The following is a 25033-nucleotide window of genomic DNA, read 5'->3' as shown; positions in this document are numbered from 1 at the left end:
TTAACTTTTTCAACCCTTTTAGATACACAGAAGATAGTAACTTTTCCTTTATTTAGAAATATTAAGACAATACTCAAATAAGAAAAAGGCTGTTAACCCCTGACAACTTTGCAGAAGATACTTTATTTTCACATGGTTTGTTTTCTTCACTGATTCCTCTTCCTCCTCCTGAACCCAAACTGTTACAAATCCTATTTGTCTCAGCCCTCACCCTGTTTTCCTCTGAACCTTCCCATCTTCTAGTCCCACGCCAAATTTACATGAAAGGCTTAACTACTATGTCTCTTTCCTAATGCTTCTCAAAATATCAGGTATATCTCTCACCTAAGTTCAAATCCATACTTTCAAGTACCCACTAAATATCTTCATGTAAATAGCTCACCTTTACCTGGTTTACAACATGTTTAAAACCAAAATATCAACATTCATGTCTCCAAGTCTGAGTTAGGTTGTCTTTTCTGTCTTCCCTTTTCTGTGAATTATTCACCTGACCAGAATAAAAACTTCGACAAAATATTTAGATATAAATGGCAAAAGAAAAACTAATCACATCTCATTTGATTGCCCAAGCAAAGCACATCTGGCTTAAAGCAAGTCACATAACTGCTTTCCTTTCCACCATTTTTCTCCCTCTTGCAATCACTACCTTCTACAAAACTGTACCTAAATACAGCTTATTAAGCCTCTAGTATGACCACTGACACCATAGTATTTATCAGATCAAGTCCGATATGCCCATTTGGAGTCCTCCAACAGTCAGCCACACACTCCGTTCCTATTCTATTCTCCATCTCTATATTTCTTGTCTAGCTCATTTCCTTCTGCTGTGCTTCAATTCAAGCTATTCCCTATTGCCTGTAATACTTTCTTTGGTTTTAAGGCTAACCTAAACTGTATGCTTTCTCAAATGTTCAATAAAGAGCTGGACATCCTTCATGAAACTATTTGACAATCCCCGCAAACTTGATTTTTCTAAATATACCATTTATGATTTATACACACAACCTCCCATTAGTTATATATTACTTATACTACAGCTTTACTACATAGTATTAAATCATAGTGCATAAACAGAGAACTAGCAAATTGGTAAAGATTAAAAAGATTTCAGTAGTAAGTTGAGAAGTTTAAATGTAATACACTGAGAGATCCAACACACACACACACACACACACACACACACACACACACCATTTAAATGTAGAGCAGAACTGACAGATGTTTGCTAGAGAGACCAATGTGAAAAAAAAAATTATAGTAGATAAGATTATTGAACTGAATGTTCTCTCTCCCTTATTATTTCTCTAATATTTTATACCTTACCATTTGGCTCTTACAGTGATATCTCATACTATAGGAAGAGCGTGAACTTTTTTATTTTCTTCCTTTTCCCTTCTCCACTATAAATCTAAAGTTCCTGTGCCAATCATCTCTGACAGCCTAGTACCTTGCACTCAGGAGTTTTAAAAATTGTACTGAGATGACAAAAGCATCAATGAGGCCTCTTAGAAGCCTTTCATATGCTGTGTTAATAGATCTGTGGTCTTTGATAAAGTTATTTGCCCTAAGAATACAGAAAAGATCTGATGAAGGTGATCACACCTATCTGACAAGGATAAACAACATCAAGAAATTAATTCCCTAGGTATAAATTAAGGTCAGAAAAATTTTAAATTACATAAATACTGTCAAGAAGCAAACTTTAAGCTAAAAACTGAAACCATCAACAAATTGCAGAATATCACTGAAATATTATTAGAGGTATTAGAAAAAATAATACAGTGGCATCTTATCTAGAAACTACAAAATTGTATTCTGAATAAATAAAACACAGTTCTTAAACATGAAAACATGACTGATCACTTCCAAGGTAGACACTAATATAAAAAACTCTGTAACAGAAAAAAGCAGCAACAGTCTGGTCTTTTACAGGGCTGAACAATACTTCCTTCCATGTGTTCTCCCTTGACTACCTGCTTTGGGTCAAAGTTTTAAGGTTCCTATCAGTTTAGCTAAGAACTCTGGCGAAGAATAGCAGAGAAGCAGAACAGGACCAGGGTGACTGAGGTAGGCTTACAGAGGTTAGGGTAAGAGAGAAATAAATTAGAGGCAGACATCAATGACATGATCCTTATTTAGTACTTTTCTAGGAAGTTTCAGATTTCAAAATATCTTCATATTATTGATGAGCAAAGACAAAGAGAGGTAGATGATGTGCCCTCGGTTACATAGCACATTAAGGACAAATCTAGCACTGGAACTCAGATCTAAATCCAGGTTTTCTCTAATACTCCACACACACTGAATCTACCCTATTCATTCAATATACTTCAGCTTGTTGCCATCTCTTATCATCGTTTTCTTTTTCTTTTTATTGTCCCTATCACCATTACTATTAATATCTAGTCTTACTAAGATATCCAGGAATTGGCCCTTGACCTAACACCAGTAAAGGGATGAATCCCAATGCTACTCTCATGCTGATGGGACAGGTTATTTTAGTCATCTAGTCAGAATATAGGCTGCATTTGGTAGTTGCGGCACAGAATATTTCTTTCATAAATATAATTTGGCTTCAAAGACATTAAAACCCAATGGCCTTAGCTTCCATAGCCCAATGTGCTGAACAACTGAGCTAATTAATTAGTTTGGATACTTAAGAAATATACAAACCTGAATAAATTTTAAGTGTGGTAAATTTCTCTTTAGACTTTTATATAAACTTCTAGCTATGTTAAGAAAAGTGTTCCAGTACATCAAAGGATGAGAATTTAGAGCACTTACTGCAAGTTCCGCCACTGAACATTGGAATAGTTTCAAACATCATCTTGTGAAACAACAATGCCACTGGTCTATAATCCAGATGATTCTTTAACAGGTAGCTATAATAATATACATAGCGCCTCTGACTGGGAATAGTTACTCCCTGGTGGACAGAAAAAAAAAAGAAAAGCCAAATTCAAAAGAAAAGTTCCATTACAGTTATTTCACTAAATCGTTATGGTAACTGGGTTGTATCCATTGAAGAACATATATACATTAGAAATTTGACCTTAAATGATTTAATATTTAAATCCAGCTCAGTAACAGAGTAAATCAAAGCAACATCAATGTAAAGGAAACATCAGAATAACTTTTCTCCCTTAAAATACAATTATCATAACACCCCCATCTATTCAACGGTCACAACAATCTCTGACCCATGTACCCAATAAGCAAAGGCCACTGCATATCCAAAATAACTGTCAAAGGCCTCTGCACTACAGCTGTGCTCTTTACACGTAGGGTTCCCCACAAGCATGTATAGATTCTTATTAAACACAGAATTCCTCAAAAACTTGGATACCTATTTTCCAGGCAAAAGCATATCAAAATCAGCAAGTCAGATAAAGGCATATTGCCTTTAGGAGGCAGAAATAGCAGCAGCAAAAAGTGATGCTGGCTTTAGAACCCAACAAAAACAAGAGTATGCAGTTGACATAGATGTATGCAACAGTTTGACAACAAAGGTACTTAGCGATGTCCCTGAGCTACACACACCTCTTTGCATGTAACCAGGGAAATATATAATGTTTTAGAAAAGTTAAGTATTGCAGTGCTAAAAATACATACAATTCATGTGGTGTTTAAATGGGGACCCTGACTTATCTCAAAAAAAAAAAATCTACTGTGTGCAGCAATGCATTCACTAATGATGCTGAATAAGTGAGGTATTAGGGAACTTATCTAAGGTTTCTTTTCCTATTACATGATATGACTTCAGAATAATTTAAGCATTTAACTTAGAATTTGCAATATTTCTCTTTTAGATGTTATATTGGCACCTAAATATCCCAATGTGTTAAAAACTCTGGACATAAAAACTTTTCTTTCCCCAATGAAAAGTGGAAAGTACATTTCCGTGAATTTAAAGAAAAGTATGTTGAATGGCAGGTATGTAGGTATTTGTTTCAGTATTCTTGCTTCTTTTTTAAAGGTCAGCATGATTTTATTACAATTTTTAAAATACATAAAATGCCAAATAATGGATAAAAGCCATTTCAAATCAGGACTAATGATCTAAGATTTTGGCTATAGTACAAAAATCATATAATCAGAAGACTTGGATTTGAATGTTGACAGTCAAAACACAAACTTTGTTTCTGCAGGAAAATGAAGACAATACCATCTTCACAGGATTCTCATGAGGATTAAACACTAAACACAATTAGACAAAAGCATGCTAAAACAACAAAATGTTACAAAAATCTGAATCAGCAGTTTTAGAAATTCTACCTATATTTAAGGTATTATTTTGGAATTGCTGGATTTTTAGTTCTACATATTTTCTTAAAGAAATGGCAATAAAACTGTGTTGCTTTGAATAGCTGCTACAAACACTAATGCTAAAAATTATCATTAAAGTTTAAAAAGTGTTTAAACGTAAAATTATTTTTTATACATTATTTAATGCCACTTCAGCAAAAAAAATTATCATTCATATTTATCAAGATAAAATACAGAACTGCAAAGCAGGTTGGGGGAAACAGCAGACAGAAGATGGGTGGGTGGGAGGGAATCCGTTTTGAACCATGTGTATTTATAATCTAGTCTAAAAATTAAAATTAAATAAGATTTTAAAAATTAAATCAATGGAAGTCTACAAGACGACCAAGCTGTCAAGTTATTTATTGGGGTTTAGTGGAATGATAGATGATATTTTTTCTCTTTATCTCCATTCTTGGTGTAAGTTTGCATGAAATAATTAAAAGGTTTTCAAAGCTTTAATTTTACTCAAGTAGCAAGTGATTGGTAGCATATCTATAATGCAGGTGTTTATAAACCCAGTTAATCCTTAACAGAAAGGCAAATGTGTAGAGAAACAGTGTTATGAATCTGTTAGTTCTCACCAGCGGATGAATAATTAATGTGTAAATACAAGATGCATCAAAATTATTGACACAATTCAAAGAAAAGTGGTGAAAAACATAATTGTAAATTTATTATTTTACTATCAAATTATGCATAATTAGTCTTCTGTACCTTAACTTTGCAATCCTTACCTACCTGTTGGCTTACCAGCACCTCAAATTCAATGTGTCCAAATTAACAGAAATTAAAAAGTTGGGGAGAAATCAAAAGCTTTACAGACAAGCAAAAGCTGAAAGAATTCAGCACCACCAAGCCAGTTTTACAGTTTTATATTAGATCTTGATATCTGGTAATGAATAAACTCTGGTTTTGTTTTCCTTAAAAAAAAAAAAAAAAAAAAAAGTTTGGAAGGCCCTAATGTGTATGGACCATAGCCCTTAATGTGTCGTCCTCACTCTGTTCTCATCTCTTACAGCCATCATGCACACTCACTAAAATTTAATTAACAATACAATGTATTGTACAGAATACACTGTAATCTAGGATTTGAAATAAAATGAGTAAAACTTCCACACTAAGTTGACAATGTGATTTGTAACACTTCAAATATCATGTTTCCTGAATGCATACACTGAAAACAATGATTCATGTGCATGTTTTACGTACAGCATCTTGAATATTAAGATTAAATTTAAATATATATATCTTTTTAAAAATCTAAGAAATGAACTTTTTACTGATCTTCAAAAATTCTACATATCTGAAAAGAGGGCTGACCTTTAAAGCTCTTGAAGATTAAAAATTACTACATTTTCAAATCTTCCATTTTTTCATTTAAATTATGACTAATAAAAATCAATTCTACTCTCGAATCAAGAATTTTTAAGCTAAACTGGTCTATAACTATATCCCAAAAATATAGTTCTACTCTCTACCACTAATTATTCTCCTTCTCCTACTCTAACTGTGAAGAAAAATACTTATATTCTTAACTTTTTTTTTTTTTTTCTAGTTAAACAATGATTTTATTGCTTGAGTACAACAGACAAATTTATGCAACCAGGGCAGAGGCTGTGGATGACTCGTATTTCCAATTGGGGAGGAGGACTCATTTAGTCTTGTAATATCGAGCCAACTGGTGAATACGGCTCTCAATCAGAATCAGACGGAATTTAGCATCTTTATCCTTTCTGTTTCTCTTGAGATGCTTTCGAACAGCAACAGCTTTGTTAATTAAATGATAGAGATCCTCAGGAAGATCAGGAGCAAGTCCTTTGGACTTAAGAATTCTCAAGATTTTATTGCCTGTCACAAAACGTACTTGTGCAACACCATGTGAGTCCCTCAGGATCACACCTATTTGCGAGGGAGTCAGGCCCTTCTTGGCCAGTTTGTAGACCTGCTCCTTCACGTCGTCAGACGTCAGCTTCAGCCAGGTGGGGACGCTGCGGCGGTAGGGCAGAGCCGACTGGGACAGGCCCTTCCCGGGAGCATGCATACGACCCATGATGGCGGCGGTGTGGTAGTGAAAAGGGCTTAACTTTTTTCCTCAAGTAAAACTTTCAAAACATTCTAATTTTAGCTAAACTTAGCATTCTTCAGATTGACTTAGCATCACATTCCTGGCCATCATCTCAAAAGGCAGCCATTGCTTCTTCAATTCCCTTATATTCACAGACCAGGAGGATATGTGGTGTTCCTCCCACTATTCCTTCCAACCCACTTTTCCACTGTCTTTACTCAGTCTCACCTATTCCAAATCTGTATCATTCAATAACTCTTTCTTCTGTTATGCACTTATTAACACTTGACTATAATGATTTCAGCATTTTAAAACCTCTCTTTCTGTCCTGTCCCAAATATCATCCTCAAAGAACTAAGTTCCCATTTTACTGGGAACCCTGAGGTCACCCAATGTGAGCGCCCTCAAAATTATTTTCTCTCGTCTTAAAATTTTTTTAGTCCTGATACTTTCTAACAGTGTCTCTTCATGTTCACATTGGTTCAATTTTTGCAAGTGTTCTATTAATTATCTCCTCTCTGGCATTTGCCTTTATTCTCTCCACCTGTCTCCTCCTAATGAAAAAGCTCAGGTAACGCTTATCCTTCATCCAAAACAAGCAAACAACTCTAAGACCAAAAACCCACACTCTCCCCAAAATCTTGTATCTCTTTCAAACTATCATCTTCTCTCTCTATATAAACTCTTGAGGAGAAGCCTCTACTCCTTACCTCTTGGAAATCTGTTATTATGAGGCTGATTTCTTAATGGTCATTAGTTCTTAACGGTCATTAATGGTCATTTCCTACTGTTTTCTTATTATCATTGTGGCTCATTTTTTAGCTGTCATTTTGAAAACTCCCTGTTCCTTTCATAGGATACACTCTCTGAAGGTTTTCTCCTGGGACTTCCCTGGCGATCCAGTGGTTAAGACTCCCCGCTTCCAATGCAGGGGGCAAGGGTTCAATCCCTGGTCAGGGAACTAAGATCCCACATGTGGTGCAGTGTGGCCAAAAACAATAAAATAAAATAAAATATAAAATATAAAATAAAATAATAGAATAAAATAAACGAAAATAAAAATAAATAAAATATTTTTAAAAATAATAAAGGTTTTCTCCTATCCTTACCGGCTATCTCTTCTCTTCTTGTCCCTAAATGCAGGTATATCTCAAAAAATTGATCTCAGCTATTCCCTCTTTATGTCAATCCTATCTACTCCACTGGTTTAATTATGTCTTACACATTAACTCCAAAACCTGTGTCTCTCAATATGACTTTATTCCCAACTCCCAGTCCAGAATTTCCTACACTTGGACATTTCTAGCTGGAAATCTCAGAAGCACTTAAAACACAACATATCCTAGAACTGAGGCTTTCACATTCTTGCACAGACCAACCTCTGTTATTTCTGTCGTTATACTCAACTCACTGTCTTCTCCAGCATCTGAGCCGAAAATCTATTCTAATACCATCACCATCGTTGAGTGAAGGAAACAATCTGAGAGACAGCAGTGATATACACAGGGTTATAGTAAAGAGAAGTGAGGGAACCCCAGCACTATCGCAAAGGTCCAGGCAGCAGAGTCGAGGCAGAGATTGGTATATCAGTCAGCATATCAACTACCTGGCATATATATATATATATATATATATATATATATATATATATATATATATATATATATATACACACACACACACACACACACACACACACACACACAAACACATATGCACGTGTGTCTGTGAGCACAGACACACAGACACACACTCCATGCAAAATGGAAGGCAAACCAGAGGTTAAGCTTGTTTAGAATACTCATATTTGATTCCTTCACGTCTATTCAGATGTCGAAATCCAGATTCTTTCTCTTTTTAAAAAAAATTTTTTATTTTATATTGGACTATAGTTGATTTACAATGTTGTGTTAGTTTCAGGTATATAGCAAAAAGATTCAGTCAAAACCCAGATTTTGACTTTGAAATGCTTCTCAAAATACCAGTTCTGGTTTTCTGTGGCCTTTCTATTCAGTCGCCTCCTGCAATTTTGCAATAGCCAACTGATTATCAGCCTTTCATTTATCTGTTCTCCAATTCATTTTTTATGCTGCTTTTGGATTAATTTTACAAAAATATAAGATTAATCACATTACCAAATAATTCAAAATGTTAAATGGCTTCCCAGTGTCTACCCAAATAACAACAAATTTAACAAACACTATAATTCTTTAACAACATGAAAATATAGCCTAACCTCTTTTTCCACTCTTATCCCTCACAACTCCCTTCCATGTACTCTTAACTTTTCGCCAAACCATTTAATTTCCCCCATATTATACTTTCTGGTTTTAAAAATGTTATCTTTATCATATTGAGGTAGAAGGGCTATGCAAGCAGTCATATGGGGAGTTTTACATACTTTCTAACACCTGGACCAATTTAAATAACATAATTACTTGATGCTTCAAGGTCTGATAGCAGCCATCTGAAATGCAATTCACATCAGGTACTTCTTGAGGGCTCCTATACATTTTCACTCTTAGATGGTCTATTCAGATTTTGGATTTCATCTTGAAGCATTTATTGTCCATTTTCCATTGAAATTTTCACATTAATTGTCATATACCTGAATATAATTTTTAATGCCACTTCCACACTGTAGTTTTATCTCTTTTCTCAAACTTCCAACATCTGATTTTTTGTTTTCCCTCTCTTTTCTTTTTCCTTTGATTGGCTTTAAAAGAGATGTATTGGTCTTATTGGCATTTTTATACAGTGTTTGGATTTATTAGTTCAAATGGCTTACTGTTTGCTAATTCATAAATTTATATTTTCATCTTTCTTAATCCATCTATTTATTATCTTAATAATATCTAATATAAATTTCTATTTCTTCATTGTCCAAAAGTTATTTAAGTAAGTGGCTTTAAATTTCCAAAAGGCTGATTTAGTATGATTAAACTTTTTAACAAAATCTCTCATTCTATTGAATTGTAACCAAGGGATGAGATTTATATATTTCTACTTGGAGGTGAGATTTTACGGTTGGCCTAATGAATTATTAATATTGATAACTGTTTTGTGAATGACAAAAAAAAAGAAATACATTTTATGGGCTTGTATTATATTATTCAAGCCAGCTATATATCTTCTTATTTTGTACCTTCCTGATCTTAAAGTACATTAAAAAAGATCCCTACCAGCATTGCTATCAATTTTTCTTAATTTCTTCCAGTTTTTGCTTAATATATTGTGATGTTATGTTTAGCACTAAAAAGTCCATAACTGCTAAGTCTTCATTGTGGAGTGCACCCTGTGTTAAAATAAAATGACATTCTTGATCCAGTTTTACACATTTTGCTCTGCATCAATACTCTCAAATCATCTTCTTTAAGATGAATTCACAATCTAGATTCCTCAGCTTAAAAAGTAATTTTCTATCTCAGTAAACTTTTCACTGGCACTTCTAAACTCAGAAATAATGTAGATGTTTTACAATGATAGTGTTTGCTTGAAGCTTGGAAATCCATGTTTCAGAGTGATCACAATAAGATTATTACAGGAAAGTAATTCAACAAAGGAAGAAATGTGGCTCTTAGGAATGCCCGTTCCTACAATGACAACATATAACAGTAGTTATTGTATATTAAGCAGCATGCCAGACATTTTACATATATCCCTAAAACTACCACCACTTTACAAGATAGATCTCCTCTATTTTAAGGATAAGAAAACAGTCCTAGTGCACACAATCACCTTGTTCAAAAACAAGATTTGAACCTAAATATGAGTCTGATTCTAATTTTTTTTACTCCTATGTCCTGGGTTTTACTAATAGCATGCATACCAACTATGTAATCTGAAAGATTCACAGCCTCTCTGAGCTCTTATTTTTCCCATCTACAAAAAATCTCCAAAGTTTAGAGTATTACAGTGCTTCAGTTCTATGAAACAAATTATGAGTAGTGTATTAAATAGTGGTACATGAACCACAGAATTCTTGAGAATAATATGAAGCAGAAAACTGATATTTTTATTATCCTTTCCCCTTTGGGATGCCATCTCTCTCCCTGTGGTTTGGGGGAGGGGGAGGGGGGGCCCTATTCTTCAGCTTCAGATATATGGCCCAAGCCTCTGGTCAGAATGTTTGGTTCAGGGATGGGTACATGCCCTAATCCAGGTAAACCAGAACCTAAACTAGAAATTTTTGCTCAAATTGTAGCTCTCTTGCCATCGCAGTTGCTAAAGTAGACAGCACGTAAACCTGGAGCTACTACCTTGCCATTACTTGCAGAGAGTCTGCCTAAAAATAAAGCATATAAAGGCAAAAAAAGAGAGTAGAGAGAGAGATTTCTGACATCTGTTAAGCATCTAGATTCAGGCCAGAGCTTTTAGGGTTATATAAGCCAATAAATGTCTCCTTATGTTTCAGCTATTTTGAGTTGGGTTTCTGTGACTTGAAACTGAAAGAGTTATAATACATTATAACACAGTCACTTTTTTTTTTCCTTTTTAAGTTTCTATTTCTACTTTGGGGATCAAAATAATAAAGAAAAATAATTTGGACAGGAGAATATAGAACAGTAGAAAGGATACTGGATTTGAGGTTAGGAGATATGGTTTTGAGTTGTTACACAGAGAGATTAAATGACCTAGGACAAAATTATCTTTGCAGATCCGTTTTATCATTTATACTAAAATGGGTCTGAAATAATTGCTAAGGTCCTTCAAGGTATAAAACTCTTAAAATTTTATGAACATACAGATTGGATAACAGGCTTAAACACCATGTATTAGTGAAACACAGTTTAGCCCAGGAGAATTAATGTGTTAGAAAAAATAAGAATGTTATATTTGGAGTTTTCTTAAGCCAAAAAAGAGGATAATTATAGCTTACTTTGTTTGTTTGTTTTTTTATATGCACTTCCATGTTTATTGTAGTTCACAACAGCCAAGATACAGAAACAACCTAAGTGTCCATCAACAGATGAATGGATAAAAATGTATATATACATACAATGGAATACTACTCAGCCTTGAGAAAAAAGGAAATTCTGCCATTTTCGACAACACCAATGGACCTTGAGGACGTCATGCTAAGTGACATATATCAGACAGAGAAAGACAAATACTGTACAATATCCCTTATATATGGAATCTAAAAAAACAAAACAAAACCAAAAACTGAACTGGAAAACAGTAGAATGATGGTTACCAAACACTGGGGGTGGGTGAGGGGATGGGAGAGATGATGTTTAAGGGTACATACTTAACAACTAGTAGATAAATAACTTCTGGAGATCTAATATAAAGTACAGGGATTACAGACAACAAAACTACATTATAAACATTAAATTTGCCAAAAGACAAGATCTTATGTGTTCCCACCACTAGAAGAAATGATACTTCTGTGGCACAACAGAGGCTAAGGCTACAATGGCAATCATACTGCGATATAAATGTATCAAATAAATATGTTGCACATCTTAAACTTACACACTGTTTTATGTCAATTATATCTCAATAATTAATCAAGGAATAAATTAAAAAATAAAAATAAAAATGAAGCCTTAAACGGTTTTAAGCCCTACAGTAAAAATGTACCCATTCATAAGTGTGTCCTTATCTCCTTAGATACAATTTTAGACAACAACATTCTTAGTATCCTAATTTCTTTTAAGTTTTAAATGCTTCACAATTGAAGGCTTCGCATAAGACAAAGTTTCGTAACAAATAAATATTTGCAGAGCTGTTCTCAAGTGTCCAGCTATCCTGGCGTGGCATAGCAGAGAGTGCATATGTACTAATTCAAGTGTGTACCTCTCAAACACTGCTCCTCCCCTGCCACCCAATAACAACAACAAAAAACAACCAATAAATTGTCACGAGGTTGTCAGGAAAACCAGAAAGAAGTCATAAATACATTTCTTTTCCTGTTACAGCTACTTCATTTCTTCTTCCTTACTTTGTTTTAAATAAAAAGAAAACGAGAAAATTTCATTAGGTTACCATTGGGGAAATTTAGTAAACAGACTAGAAAAAAATAACCTGATTATATATTAGAACATAAATTCATTCCTCACAGACACTAGAAAATTTCCTCTTCTTGGGATCACTTAGAATAAAGTTAATATTTATTATTTCTAGAAGATAGAAGTCTTCATTAAAGATAAGCTAATGAACTCACATAGAGAGATCATTACACATAAGAACTTTAATAACTGCTTCGAAAACAAACCCCCCCAAAAAAGAAAATCAAAGCCTCAAAATTTTTTCCTGAAAGTTTAATCAAAGAAAGTTAAGTATTAATGCTTACTTTACCTGCTACCATTCTAGAAGCAGGAAGACAAGAGAGAGAGAGGAGAGATTCTGGGTAAGTTTGTCATGTAATAGAAGTTTCTCTCTCTAAATTCAGAAATTTTGGGAATCTTTCCAAAACATACACTTACCACTACTGGTAGGATGTTTTAATTCTTTATTCATAGTCTGTAATAAATATTGTGAGTTATCTACTTTAATTCTGAAACATAAGTACAGACAGTGTAAGGCATAGATTAGATAGGAAGCAACCCTAGGAGCTTTATTGGGGTGGGAACCATCGGACAGTTCATTTTAGAGAAATTTGCCACGTGCTCATAAAGCAAAAGATCAAATATGCAAAGAAATGATTCCTAGAGAAGTATAACATAATTGCCTTCTTGTAAATTATTGAACAAGAAAGTCTTCCCTCAAGTAGCTACACCACTCTCAGAAAACTTTTTTTTTTAAATAAGAGGTATCAGTTGTACTTTGACTTCTCTGCAACATTCAAACCCTGAAGTATTATTTGGGTATTTTACTAACACAGCTGCACATCTTATGGTCAGCTGGCACCCACCACTCTGCCATCTAATTTGTACCAAGTCTGCTGAGAAAAATGTCAAGACTCTACCAGGTTAATTTGAGGAGAGTCTCTGCAAAGTCTATAAATCTTCACCAAAAACATGACAACTGGCTCCTCTTTCTTCAAAACAAGAGGGAGGAGGGGAAGGTGAGGGGGTGGGGGGAGAAGAGAAGGAGGAAGAGAAAGAGGGTGGGGGAGAGAAAGAGGAAGGGGGAAGAGGAGGAGGAGAAGAAGAAACATTCTGCTCCTATAAAAATGTCACCAGAACACAATTTTCTTCAGCTTCTTAGTGTTTCTCCTTAGTTAAAATTAAGGCTACAAGCAAAAGAACATTAAAGACATTTCTAATAAAATTAATCCTACACAAACTGAAAAACTGATAAAATGTACGTATCTCTTTAAGAGTGGTTCACATTTACAAAAATGCAAATCTACAGACACAACCTAAAATACCGGTAAGAGGATAAACCTCTTAACAGATGTTTCAAGAATAAAACTACTTTGGATAATCAATTATATTTATTATCAGATAACTTATTTCTCTGGAAGAATTCCACAGCTGTATAACAACAGCTTTACCATGCTCAGCTAAGTTTTCTTATGATAAGTTATATTCATTAAAGGTTAAAAATATATTATTATATATATTATTATTTCACTAGCACTCTTACCATTAGGTAAACATGTGATTTATTTGAAAATTAGTAAGACAAATTCCAAAGATTTAAAGGAAGCCTGCAGCATTATATTTTTAACACCAACAAACTCAAGCTATCCTTATTCTACTTAATCAGGGGTCTTTACTGCTCCAGAATCTATTTTTAAATATAAACTGAGGAGCCTTGTCAAAAGAGGCCAATTTCATCATCATTATGTGACCTTTCAGGAGAGCTTGACTCTGTGCAGAGATTAATTCTGAAGAGCTTCAAAACTCTTTTACAATTCCAGGATTTATGGACTTGATATTGTAGAAAGAAGTTCACCAATGTGTCAGGGGATTCAAATTTTACTCTGAATACCGTCATTAATTGTTTGGATAATCCTGTTCAAAGCACTTCATCTTTCTGGGCCTCAGTTTTATCATCTATAAAATAAGAAATACTCCTGCAAAAAAAAACACAAAAAACAAAAAACCTCATAATCTTATGACTTTTATCTACTCTGTCTAGCTTTCTAATGCTGCTTCAACCTATAATGGAAACAACACCGTTTAGTAAAATACAGCTTTGTCAACAGCATCTGCCCATAAATGTCTTTTTGCCTTTTAAAATATACACAAGGATAAAGGTAGGAGCACATTACGATACTCCTTTAGAGCCTGTGAATAATTCATCCAAAAAGTAGTCTAGGTATATTAATTAATCATGAGCTAATAAAATAAGCACAGCAGATCTTAATGATTTACTTTGACTTCAAGATGATAGAGTGATCAATTTTGGCCAAATTACATAACTCTGAGTTTTAATATCATGTAACAGCTAAACATAATTTCACTGAGTACATCCTTAGTCGTACATACAGAACTCCATTTTCTATTAACCCATCACCTTTCACTTGGGTGAGATTCTAACCTATGAGAGGACAGAGAATATGCTGTGCCTGGAACAGTTCTGCTGATGATGTAGCTACTATTATATTCTACCACATAATACTACAGGCTTTGCATTTTATTTTCATAAATACTTCTCTTGCTATCTTTTCACTCTGGCCCCTGTTTCACAACAATATCCCATGGGGCTTGCCATTTCATCAAATCTCTCCTCTCCTCTACAGAGAAACAAAACTGACAATTGTATTACCAGATTGTGATGACTAAAATATCTTGCCATTGACAAATTAAAATATGGCCTCATTTTTCATTATGTAGACATCTCTTGAATCTAACTGAAATGGGAAACAGAGAAAATAAAATACAATAAAGTTTAAGTATCCTTGGGTTTTACTTTTTCCCTGAACACGATGGGATGGAATATCCCAAGTGCTTCTTATAGGGCTAGTTCTCACTATCAGAAGCATTCAGCCAACTATCCTGAAGAAGCACCCACGTCAGACAGAGTATATATTCACATGTGCGGGGGTGGGTGGGTATAAGAGAGTAAGAAGGAGGGAAGTGTGGCGGGGGTGGGAGGTGTGTGTAAGAACACGTGAGAGCACAGCTTAGTTAGAAAGGCTGGACCATTACAAATACCTTATTTGCCCCCCAACTCAAAATCCTTGATTAAAGTAACCTACAAGGATACTGTAATGCCATACAAACAAAAAATTCACAGAGTGAACGTGGTGAAGGCAAATACCTTAGAAATGGTCAAACATACTTGTAGTTTGCAACAGAAAAGTAAGACTGTTGTAGTATCTCTATCAAACCATTTTATCCATTCCAAAAAAACAGACACTTTTTTCTAAAACTATGAAGCAGGTCACGAAAGGACTGGAGATACCACTTCTCTTCAGCATATGAAGTCTCAGTTTAGCCAGCTACTAGTTTTCATCAAATACGTGCATGGTGACACAAACAATAATTCCTATTTTGGAGTCCTTTTTGGAAACTTCAGCAAACAGTAACATTTTCAAAACGGTGGTTTCTCTGCCCAAAAAAAGTCCCCTGAAGAAATCTCAGTATTCTGAGTATTCTCAGTATTCTGTAGACAGAGAGTACACCTTAATGCCTGGCAAAACATCTGGTTTTGCTGCTTTGGTAAAGACAGAAGTTCTACACGTCACTGTGACTCCATGCTCTGTTCACCAGTGTGCACTGTTGTGTAAGACTCTACCATGAATCCTGAGAGAAAGCTTAGCTATTGTTGTAAAAGTATTCTACGACTTCATGAGAGCCAAGTCTTGAATCACAGACTTGTGCAAGAGGATTTGTCACGAAAAAATCTACTGCTGTGAGAGTTGCCAAATTCAGAAAAGCCAAGACTTTCAATCAAGGACTTCTTAAGAGGTTTTGTCAAGAAGTGGGAGCAACTATGCAATTCTTTGCTACACAGAAGTTCACTTGCTTTAGGAAGACAAATTCTATAGCTAGAATTTTACCTGCATAAAATACAAGCTCATTAACACAGTTTAACTCTTCAATATTAAAACTAAAATATGGAGTCATAATCTTTTCCTTCAAACACAGCATTATGCCAGAATCTTGCCAAAAAATGATCTCAATAACTAGAAGGCAAAGAAAATGATGCAACATGAATTTATCTGAAGAGTCTTATAAGAATTCTTATTTCTTGACACAAGCCTACTTTCATCTGGCAAAAAAAAAAAAAAATCTACAGAGTCCATTTGCTCTTTCATTCTTTCATGAGATAGGGAAACAAAGTCAAAACTAATTAGATATCAAAAATGACATAAAAGTTACCAAGTCAAAGACAACGGCATAGTTTCAATGTGTTATTTAAAAGCTAAATAATAGTAGCCCTTTCATGAAAATTTACTACTGAGCAGAACTAAAGCTTAATTTTGGTTAATTTGTACCACTTGGATTTATTCAGCAGTCTCTAGTAGTGGCCACTGCCTGGCATAAAAAAAGAAAACGAGACATTATTCTTATAAAGTATTTTTTACATTCTTGGTTAAAAAAATAATTTTCAGTGCAATTAAATACTATAAGCAAAATTTTATGTTCATGTACATGATGCACATTTTTTGTGGGAGAATAGTTACAGTTTTCATCATATTTTTAAAAGGTATATAACATAAACAGTTTAAGAGCCCCTAACTTAAAGCTAGTTCTGGCTCCACATTACACAACTTTTCTGTTTTTATTTTAAATTCTTTTTACCTGATTTCTTTTCAATTACGAAAATGTCTGCTGCTCATCAACCCTGTTTTACATTTCTACCACTGCTCCTGTGACTGTATTTTAATTTGACCCATCTCTCTAGGTTTTCTTCTCATTCAGTCTCTTTTCCCTGTGCTGCCCTATATTTATTCACTTAAGTACAGAAAAATTTACCTTCTATATTTTTAATCAGTAAAAGCAATTGTTTCCCTCTAAATGAAGAAAGGATGAACCAAAGAAAACATCTCTGTCCTCTGCTCTGGAATTCATTCTAGTGCTATCATCCCAGGGTACACACAGTATACAGAAATGTTTGGCAAGTTATTATAATCAACATTCACCAAAATCATGCATTAACAATAAGATTCAATTTTGTAAACTATCACCAATAAACAGTGCTTTGGCATCCTTAGATATAATTCAAAAATGTAACAACGACAAGTAAAACAAGAAATGAGGAAGGAGTAAAGGACCCAGGAATCAATGCCATTATCCAGCTGAAAATGATGGCTATGATCACTTATGTTTCTGTTCTGAAGTTAAATTAAAAAGAAATTAGCTTAAACTGTAAGAGAACCTTCCTCATTGTGAAAATTATTAAAACTAGAATAAATTTTTCATATAAAATTAGGATGTCTTCCTCAATAGAGCTCTCTAAATGAGTTTTTCCATCTATCTGAAGTAGTTTGGGTTTTTTTCTTTCTTGGAGACAGAAATGTACAAAGTCCATTTGTAAGAAATGTAAACATGTTTTGCCATACTTACTATCCAAAGAAATAAATCCCTTGAAAATCACTGTAAAAAATTCTCCCAAGAGTTCATTTTTTGCTTTCTAATGTACTACACAAATTAAATTTGTCAATGATTTTCAGCATAGTCTTTAGTCTTCTGAATAAGAGAAGAACCTTTGACTAATCTTAATTATAACTACATTTATGAATATTCAAATCAAAGAATAATCTCTATGTATTTTAAAAGTAAAGATCGCACTTTACTAGGTAATGGCATCCAAGTTATTATCCAAAGACATTTTATTTTCAAGCAAGCTTCAGGAATATCAAGCTTACTTTTGATCAATGTGCTGCTTTTTTAAAATGCTTTGCAAAGATTTCATGATACCAAATATGCAATCCAGTTAACGGGTAAGATTTGCTAGCATGACATGAAAATGCAAGAATGAACAGAAAAATTGAATGAATCTGTCATTTGCTCATATGAAAGTTAAGGTAGTATACTGATTTAAATGTTTAGAGGAAAGAAAATAAGGGTTAACAACTATCTTTTTAAAAATTTATTTTCCAATAAATTCTCAGATCTAGGAAGAAGAAAGAAAAAAAACATCAAATATAACTTACCTTTTTGTCTCTGGTCCTTACTTCCCCATAGAAATCTAGGGCCTCTTGTGCCTTTAAAAATTTGCCCCGATGTAACAAATATGCGCAAATCATTACACCAGTTCGTCCCTTTCCAGCTTTACAGTGAATTGCTGCTACATGATTGTCATCTTCACTTAGCCATTGGTCAAGATCTTCACAAAAGGGTTTGATAAGTTCTAGCTGTGGTGGATTATGGTCTTCGAAAGGATACTGTGCAACTGTGGTAAAAAGATAACCTCAAATAAGAAAAAAATCTCTCCTGAATTGCTTATTAAAAGTAGGTTAGCTTTAGAAATGTTGCATATAAACTTAACAGAGTTCTTAAAGAAAAACTGAACTCCAGAGAAAAATAATTTATTGTCTCATAATTTTCTAATTTTTGAATAGAAAACAGTCTCTCAACTCAAATTTATCCATTAGACAGAGAAACCAGGTATTATTTTCCTCACTTTATGAAGGAGGAAACTTTGCAATAGAGTAGCAAAGAAGTATCAGAGGTCACAACATACCAGAGGTGGAGGTAAACTCAAAATTAAATGTCACAGGAGCCTCTTATCAGGGCTCTCAATACATTTTCTAACAAAAGGAATTGTAACACTTATAATATTGCATAATCACAAAACATATATTCCAAAGAAAGTACAGATCACTAACAAATCAACAATGGAAAAGACTGCATTTTACACTTCATATAATAAAAACGTCAAACATGTTATTTTAAAGATGGTCTTGCAAATGTTAGTGTTGCATACACATGACTTTAAAGACATTTACAAAAGAAATTGAGGGAAAAAAACCCCCAAGTTATAAAATGTATACAATTGTAGTAAAGCTTATCAAGCGAAGTTTCAGGTCTTTTCACATGAGTTACAAGAACTCAAAACTTCTCTGTTCCCTATAGTTAGAGTTGAGGTCTTTTAAAAATTTTTTTCTAGAAATAGGACTTTAAATATATCACTACTAAATTTTATCTTATTGGTTCCACTCTATTAAGATTCTTAAAAATGCCAACTAACATTCAATGTATCTATCTTCTGTGTTATCTAAATATGTGAAAAGTATGTCTTTTATATCTTCAACCAAGTCATTCATAATGGGGTACAAGATACACTCAATTAAGCCTTTAGTGTGACAGGACAGCTCTTCAAGGAGACAATGCCTACCGTTACAGGGAATCATCAGGAGAGCTTTTACTTAGTCATCTGCCCAGCTGTACCATCATTCCATCTTCATTTCCCCAGTGGCATACAAAAACATCCAGAAAAACCTGTTAAACGCCTATTTAAAGCTAGATAAACCTCGAGTAAAACACTCTTTGACCAGTAAGCAGTAGCCTAAATCCACCAAAAATGAAACCTTCTTAGTAAATCTATCCTGGCTCTCACAGCCATTAGCACTTCTGAATTCTCAAACCAACTGTTTGAAAGTCCATTCTAAATATTTAGGAGGGATCAATGGCAAATATATCAATCTGTCAAGGCACCCACTTTCTCTTTTTGACTATCACGGCAGCATCTTGCCAAGCTTCTCAACTCTCCAGGTCTCTCATGGTTCAAAGGGTTCCACAAATACAAATGAAAGTTTCTGTGGGCTCTGAGATAGAATTTACTACACCTGGAGAAGAACACATTTAAATCATCTCCTGCTCTCATCTACCAGGCTCCTCTTATCCATATTTCATTATACCCGTTTCCACCACACAGGTCATGTTCCTCGACAGGAGCTAAGTTGTTCTTCTTTCTCCCTGTAATCTCTTACTGTTACACCAAATGCCTCAAACTGTAGGTATAACCCTCTCTTTATTCTACTGTTAGTCTAGGAATTTCTCCTAATTCTCGGTCTATTCTACAATTTAGTCTTTCTAGTACTACTGGCAAGTTTATATGATACTTGTTTCCAAAAATACAATAGCAAAATTAAATTTATTTTTCAAATTTTCTAAGACCATCTTTAAGATAAATATATCACTTAATAATTGAGATTATTCATTATTGGTATGACAGTAAGATTTAGACTGTTGGCTTCAAGTTATCAAACATAATACAGTGTATTTATGCCTACCTCTGCAGTTAAATTTGGCGGTATCATAATGTCTTTCAGCACATCTAAAAGAAAAGTTTAAATGTGATATAAAATTATCTTTTGCACTTGAGAAAAAAAAGTATATTAGTAACAAACATTTTCTGAACCTTTATAATGTACCAAGCATTATATGTCTTACATTAACTACTGCTTTTAATCCTAAAACTCTTGTGAAGTAGGTACTGTTATTATCCACATTTTACGATTAACAAAATCAAGGCTGAAAATGTTAAGTATATGCAATCAGAGCTTATACATTTGCTTACAAAACTTACAATGCCACTAATATACAACATTGCAAATTCAGCTGCATCTACACCTTCACATTCCCTCTGTGAAAATTATATATGCTAATGGTCTTTATTTTTGATTTCACAAGATATGTATAAACAACTAACTAGCTTCAATTTTATCTTTGCCTTATAATTGAGCATATACAGTTTTCTCAAACTATTACTACAAAAGATGTATGTTAAAAACAGTAAAATTATGAGGGCAAAGGAAAAGTAAAGAAAAACTGAATGATGGTAATCTACTCAGACACAACACTTACTAAATTTTTTAACCAGATCTTTCTCTCTTTAGAGAAGCCAAAGGTCATCTTTTTCAATAATCTCTCAGGTTATAAGTTTTAATTAAAGTCTGAGAGTAATGAAAGACTAGTAAGTAAAATCAATACAGAAGAGAAAAAAGTAATGTTGACTTAGCATTACTTACAGCATGCTAAAATTTGTCTTTTTAATAGTAGTCACATGTTTGTTATCATGCAGTGGCTGACTCATGATTAATAGGCCATGTTTATAAGCATTAATAGGCTCAGAAAGGGATTCCATACATTAGCTTGTGGTCAGCAGCATTCTGGTACCTCCAACTACTAACCAAACCAGATATTTTAAAAATTATTTAAAATAAAAACTTAGCATTTTAAAACAAATAAAGGTCCATAGCCTCTTAATCCACCATTCCAAAATCCCCAAATTTTGAAGCATCTGAAACTTTCTTTTAACTGTACGGCAAACTCAATTGCAGTAGAACTTGATCTGAGTTTATGAGAATGTGTAGTCCTTAATTAATAGGAATACACTTACAGCAAAGAGTAAAACATTTTATTCTAGGTACTGTTCCAAATCCCACTGGGGTGTTATGCAATACCAAATATACGCTTCCATGTTACCTTTCTAAAAACTGAAAAATTCTGAATGCTGAAACACAACTAGCCCAAAGAATTTCACATAAGTGGTTATGGACCTGTGCTTTACATTTAGAAATCCTGAAATATCTGTAGAGTTCATCTATTTTAAACAATTTTTAAACTCAAATCCACATGAAGGTTGGGAATTCCCTGGTGCTCTCACTGCCGAGGACCTGGGTTCAACCCCTGGTCAGGGAACTAAGGTCCTACAAGGTGGTGTAGCCAAAAAAAAAAAAAAAAAAAAAAAAAAATCCACATGAAGGTTGAACTAATTATAAGCAAACTGCAATCCACTAACTTCTAACTGGTCAGACCTGAAACAAATCAGCTTCTCATAATATTGCTGAAAACAAAGCTTTTCCATTTTCGCATACTATAATTTAGTATATTGAGTTTTGCTAGAAAGAAAATTTATTTAACAATGACATATGCACATATATGCATCCTTGCTAAATAATTTCATACTCACTTTTATTTAAAAAAAAAATGACAGGCAGGAAGAAGAGAACTGACCAAGAAAATAGTAACATTTTACACTTTCTTTGGTACAGGTTAAAGAGGAGTATGGTCAATAAGAAGAATCCGTAATGGAATATTTTATAAGGAATCATGTAAAATAGGGCTTACGAGGTGAGGGGAGAGGTATATACCAGGAAACAATTCTAAGAAACTGGTCTCATGAGAGCACAACAAAAAATAAACATTTTGAGTTTCATACAGCTTCAGTTATCTAAAATTCCTGTACTTTTTTAGCAGCTCAAAATGTTTGGCTTGATAAACACTGCTGATGACTGCCTTCATACACTGATTCTCAAATACTATTAAGAGGAAAAAAATGGAGGGAAAGTGAAAATAATGAGCTACTAAATGTCTATTAGATGTGCATACCTTACAAAGTTTCCATGTTTTTAAATTCATCCTCACAATCATATAATAGTTAATACCGTCTCCATTTTATATATGAGAAAGCTAAATTTAGAAGAGCATTACAAAACTGGCTCCAAACCACGATATGTAAATGGAAGAGCCCAGCACCTCTGATTACAAAAGTCAAACTTTTTTCAGTATTGTTCCATACTCCACGCATAATAAAAAATATAAAAGTTTAAAAAACAAAACAATAACAAATTTTAGTCAAAGTCAGCATTCCAACAAGAGCATTATTTGGCATAAAAGAACCAACAAACAGTGATAATGAAAACATGAAAAAATTGTGAAAATATCTACAGGTATGGATAGGGGGTATGTGAAAACATATACTGGGCCTGGTAGTGATGAAAGTGATCTGGGGAGTGGCTGGTCCGGTAAGAAAGAAAGAAGACTCTCTTAATTCAAACCTCTGATGGGGCTTCCCTGGTGGTGCAGTGGTTAAGAATTAGTCTGCTAATGCAGGGGACACAGGTTCGATCCCTGGTCCAGGAAGATCCCACATGCTGCGGAGCAACTAAGCCCAGGCGCCACAACTACTGAGCCTGTGCTCTGGAGCCCACGAGCCACAACTACTGAGCCCACGTGCCGTAACTGCTGAAGCCCTCATGCCTGGAGCCCGTGCTCTGCAGCAGGAGAGGCCACGGCAACGAGAGGCCCGCGCACCGCAACGAAGAGTAGCCCCCGCTCGCTGCAACTAGAGAAAGCCCACGCACAGCAATGAAGACCCAACGCAGCCAAAAATAATCAAATAAATAAATTTTTAAAAATTAAAAAAAAACAAACACAAACTTTCTCTGATAACTGCACACACATACACACACACACACACACAGACCCTTGTAAATTTACGGTATATTAGTGATAAGACAAGTCTTTCAACAAACCAAAATTAAAGATACATGAATGGTAAATGGGATCTGACTAAGACAAGTGTTAGGTAGATCTAACCATTTATACTTCCTTATAACTAGAACTCAACTTAAAAGATATCTTTTTTTAAATCATCACCTCATATTGGCTTATGTAAGACCAGAGAAATAAAGATGCACTGAAAGAGAGCTTTTATGAAGCAGTAGACAGAAAGTGAAGAAAGGGATAAGATTAATAGGAAATGCTTCCAGAGAAATGAGACTCGTCATAGAATCAGCTAGGCATGTAGGTCTCTACTTTACTCTCTTCAATGGAGTTATCCCTATCTTACAAAAGAAAACTTAATAGATAAAAATTAACAACAGCTGAAGGTTTACCACAAAATGATGCAGAGCTGTATGTCAAATAGAATATACCATGAAGTATAGTCAACCTTTTAAAAATTAGTATCCAGTGAACATTTAACTTCCTCAAAGGCAAGAACTATATTATGTCTTTATACCCTATCTCCCCCCTCCTCCTCTTACCCCCACCAGAAGACAGATTACAGAGGAACATACAAAAATGAAGTACACACACTTGCATAAAACAAACTGATTAATGTACTAAGTAATTCATCAAGTACACCTGAATTTGGTTAATGATATGAGGCTAATTTTGTCCTTTCTTAAAATAACTTACTGAATGCCTGATAATAGAGATATAAACAGTTACAGTCAATTATTAGAAAGTCCACATTAAGAACTCTTCTTCACCCACATATGTAATAGTTGCCATAAAAAGTTTAATATACTATTAAATACAGGTATGTCAAGTGCAAATGTTTTAAGATCTTTCCATTTACATATGTTTGCAAAGACATACATCACATGAAATTAATATCCTAAAAATAAAAGAAATAAAATAGAAACATCTGCTACTTATCAGACTCACTTACCCAGAGCCAGAAATATAAACAGGGGTAGAAAAGCAAAGAAGACTGAAAAGTGACATCAGAAATCAAAACATGCTACAACTTGGTAGTTCTAGAAACTTCTGAAGAAAGTAAAATTTGGGGAGAGTAAAACAGACAAACAAACAAAAAACAGAAAGGGAATACTGGCATCAACAGTGGATGGTCTGCTACCATATGTACCTGTGTGACCTTGTTCAACTCACTTAACTTCTCTAGGCTTCAGATTCCCCATCAGCAAAATGAGAAGGTTGGACTAAATGATCTCTTTCAGGTACTTTCCAGTCTATGATTCCATTAAATGAATGGGGAAATAAGGGAGTTAAAATATGTGCACCAAAAGCTACTCTCAACTAATAATGAGACAGTTCACTAACTTGGGGGTCCGATGTTTGGATACACAAAAACAAACAGGCAATCAACTCCCCAGTCTAGATACCAATGCCAACTTTAACCATAATAACACAAGTGACCCACAATACTGACAGTACAAACCTGAGTCCTAAATTCTAGAAGCAGGAAGCCATTGCATACAGGAATGAAAAGAATTTCCTTTCCTTTCTTTGGATATAATGTTAAACTCAAATAAAATTTTGAAATAAGGCAGAATCT

General features: G+C 34.2%; 2 protein-coding genes across 2 annotated transcripts in view; both read right to left on the bottom strand.

Moving 5' to 3' along the window:
* PTEN (phosphatase and tensin homolog) overlaps positions 1-25033 on the bottom strand; it is an 88258-nt gene that overhangs the window by 10920 nt on the left and 52305 nt on the right. The window contains exons 6-8 of the mRNA XM_068547897.1: positions 20457-20500; positions 18375-18613; positions 2785-2926 (exon numbers count right to left, since the gene is read on the bottom strand). Of these exons, the coding sequence (XP_068403998.1) occupies positions 2785-2926; positions 18375-18613; positions 20457-20500 (425 nt within the window). The remainder of the gene's footprint in view (positions 1-2784; positions 2927-18374; positions 18614-20456; positions 20501-25033) is intronic.
* On the bottom strand, positions 5851-6379 carry LOC137767716 (small ribosomal subunit protein uS15-like). The gene has a single exon (XM_068548953.1). It carries the CDS (start codon positions 6356-6358, stop codon positions 5960-5962), a length of 399 nt encoding a protein of 132 aa, XP_068405054.1. The 5' UTR covers positions 6359-6379; the 3' UTR covers positions 5851-5959.

The sequence above is a fragment of the Eschrichtius robustus genome, chromosome 7, assembly GCF_028021215.1.
Source record: "Eschrichtius robustus isolate mEscRob2 chromosome 7, mEscRob2.pri, whole genome shotgun sequence".
Taxonomy (NCBI): Eukaryota; Metazoa; Chordata; class Mammalia; order Artiodactyla; family Eschrichtiidae; genus Eschrichtius; species Eschrichtius robustus.
The sequence above is the reverse complement of the archived record's forward strand: the minus strand, read 5'-3'. Positions and strand labels throughout refer to the sequence as shown.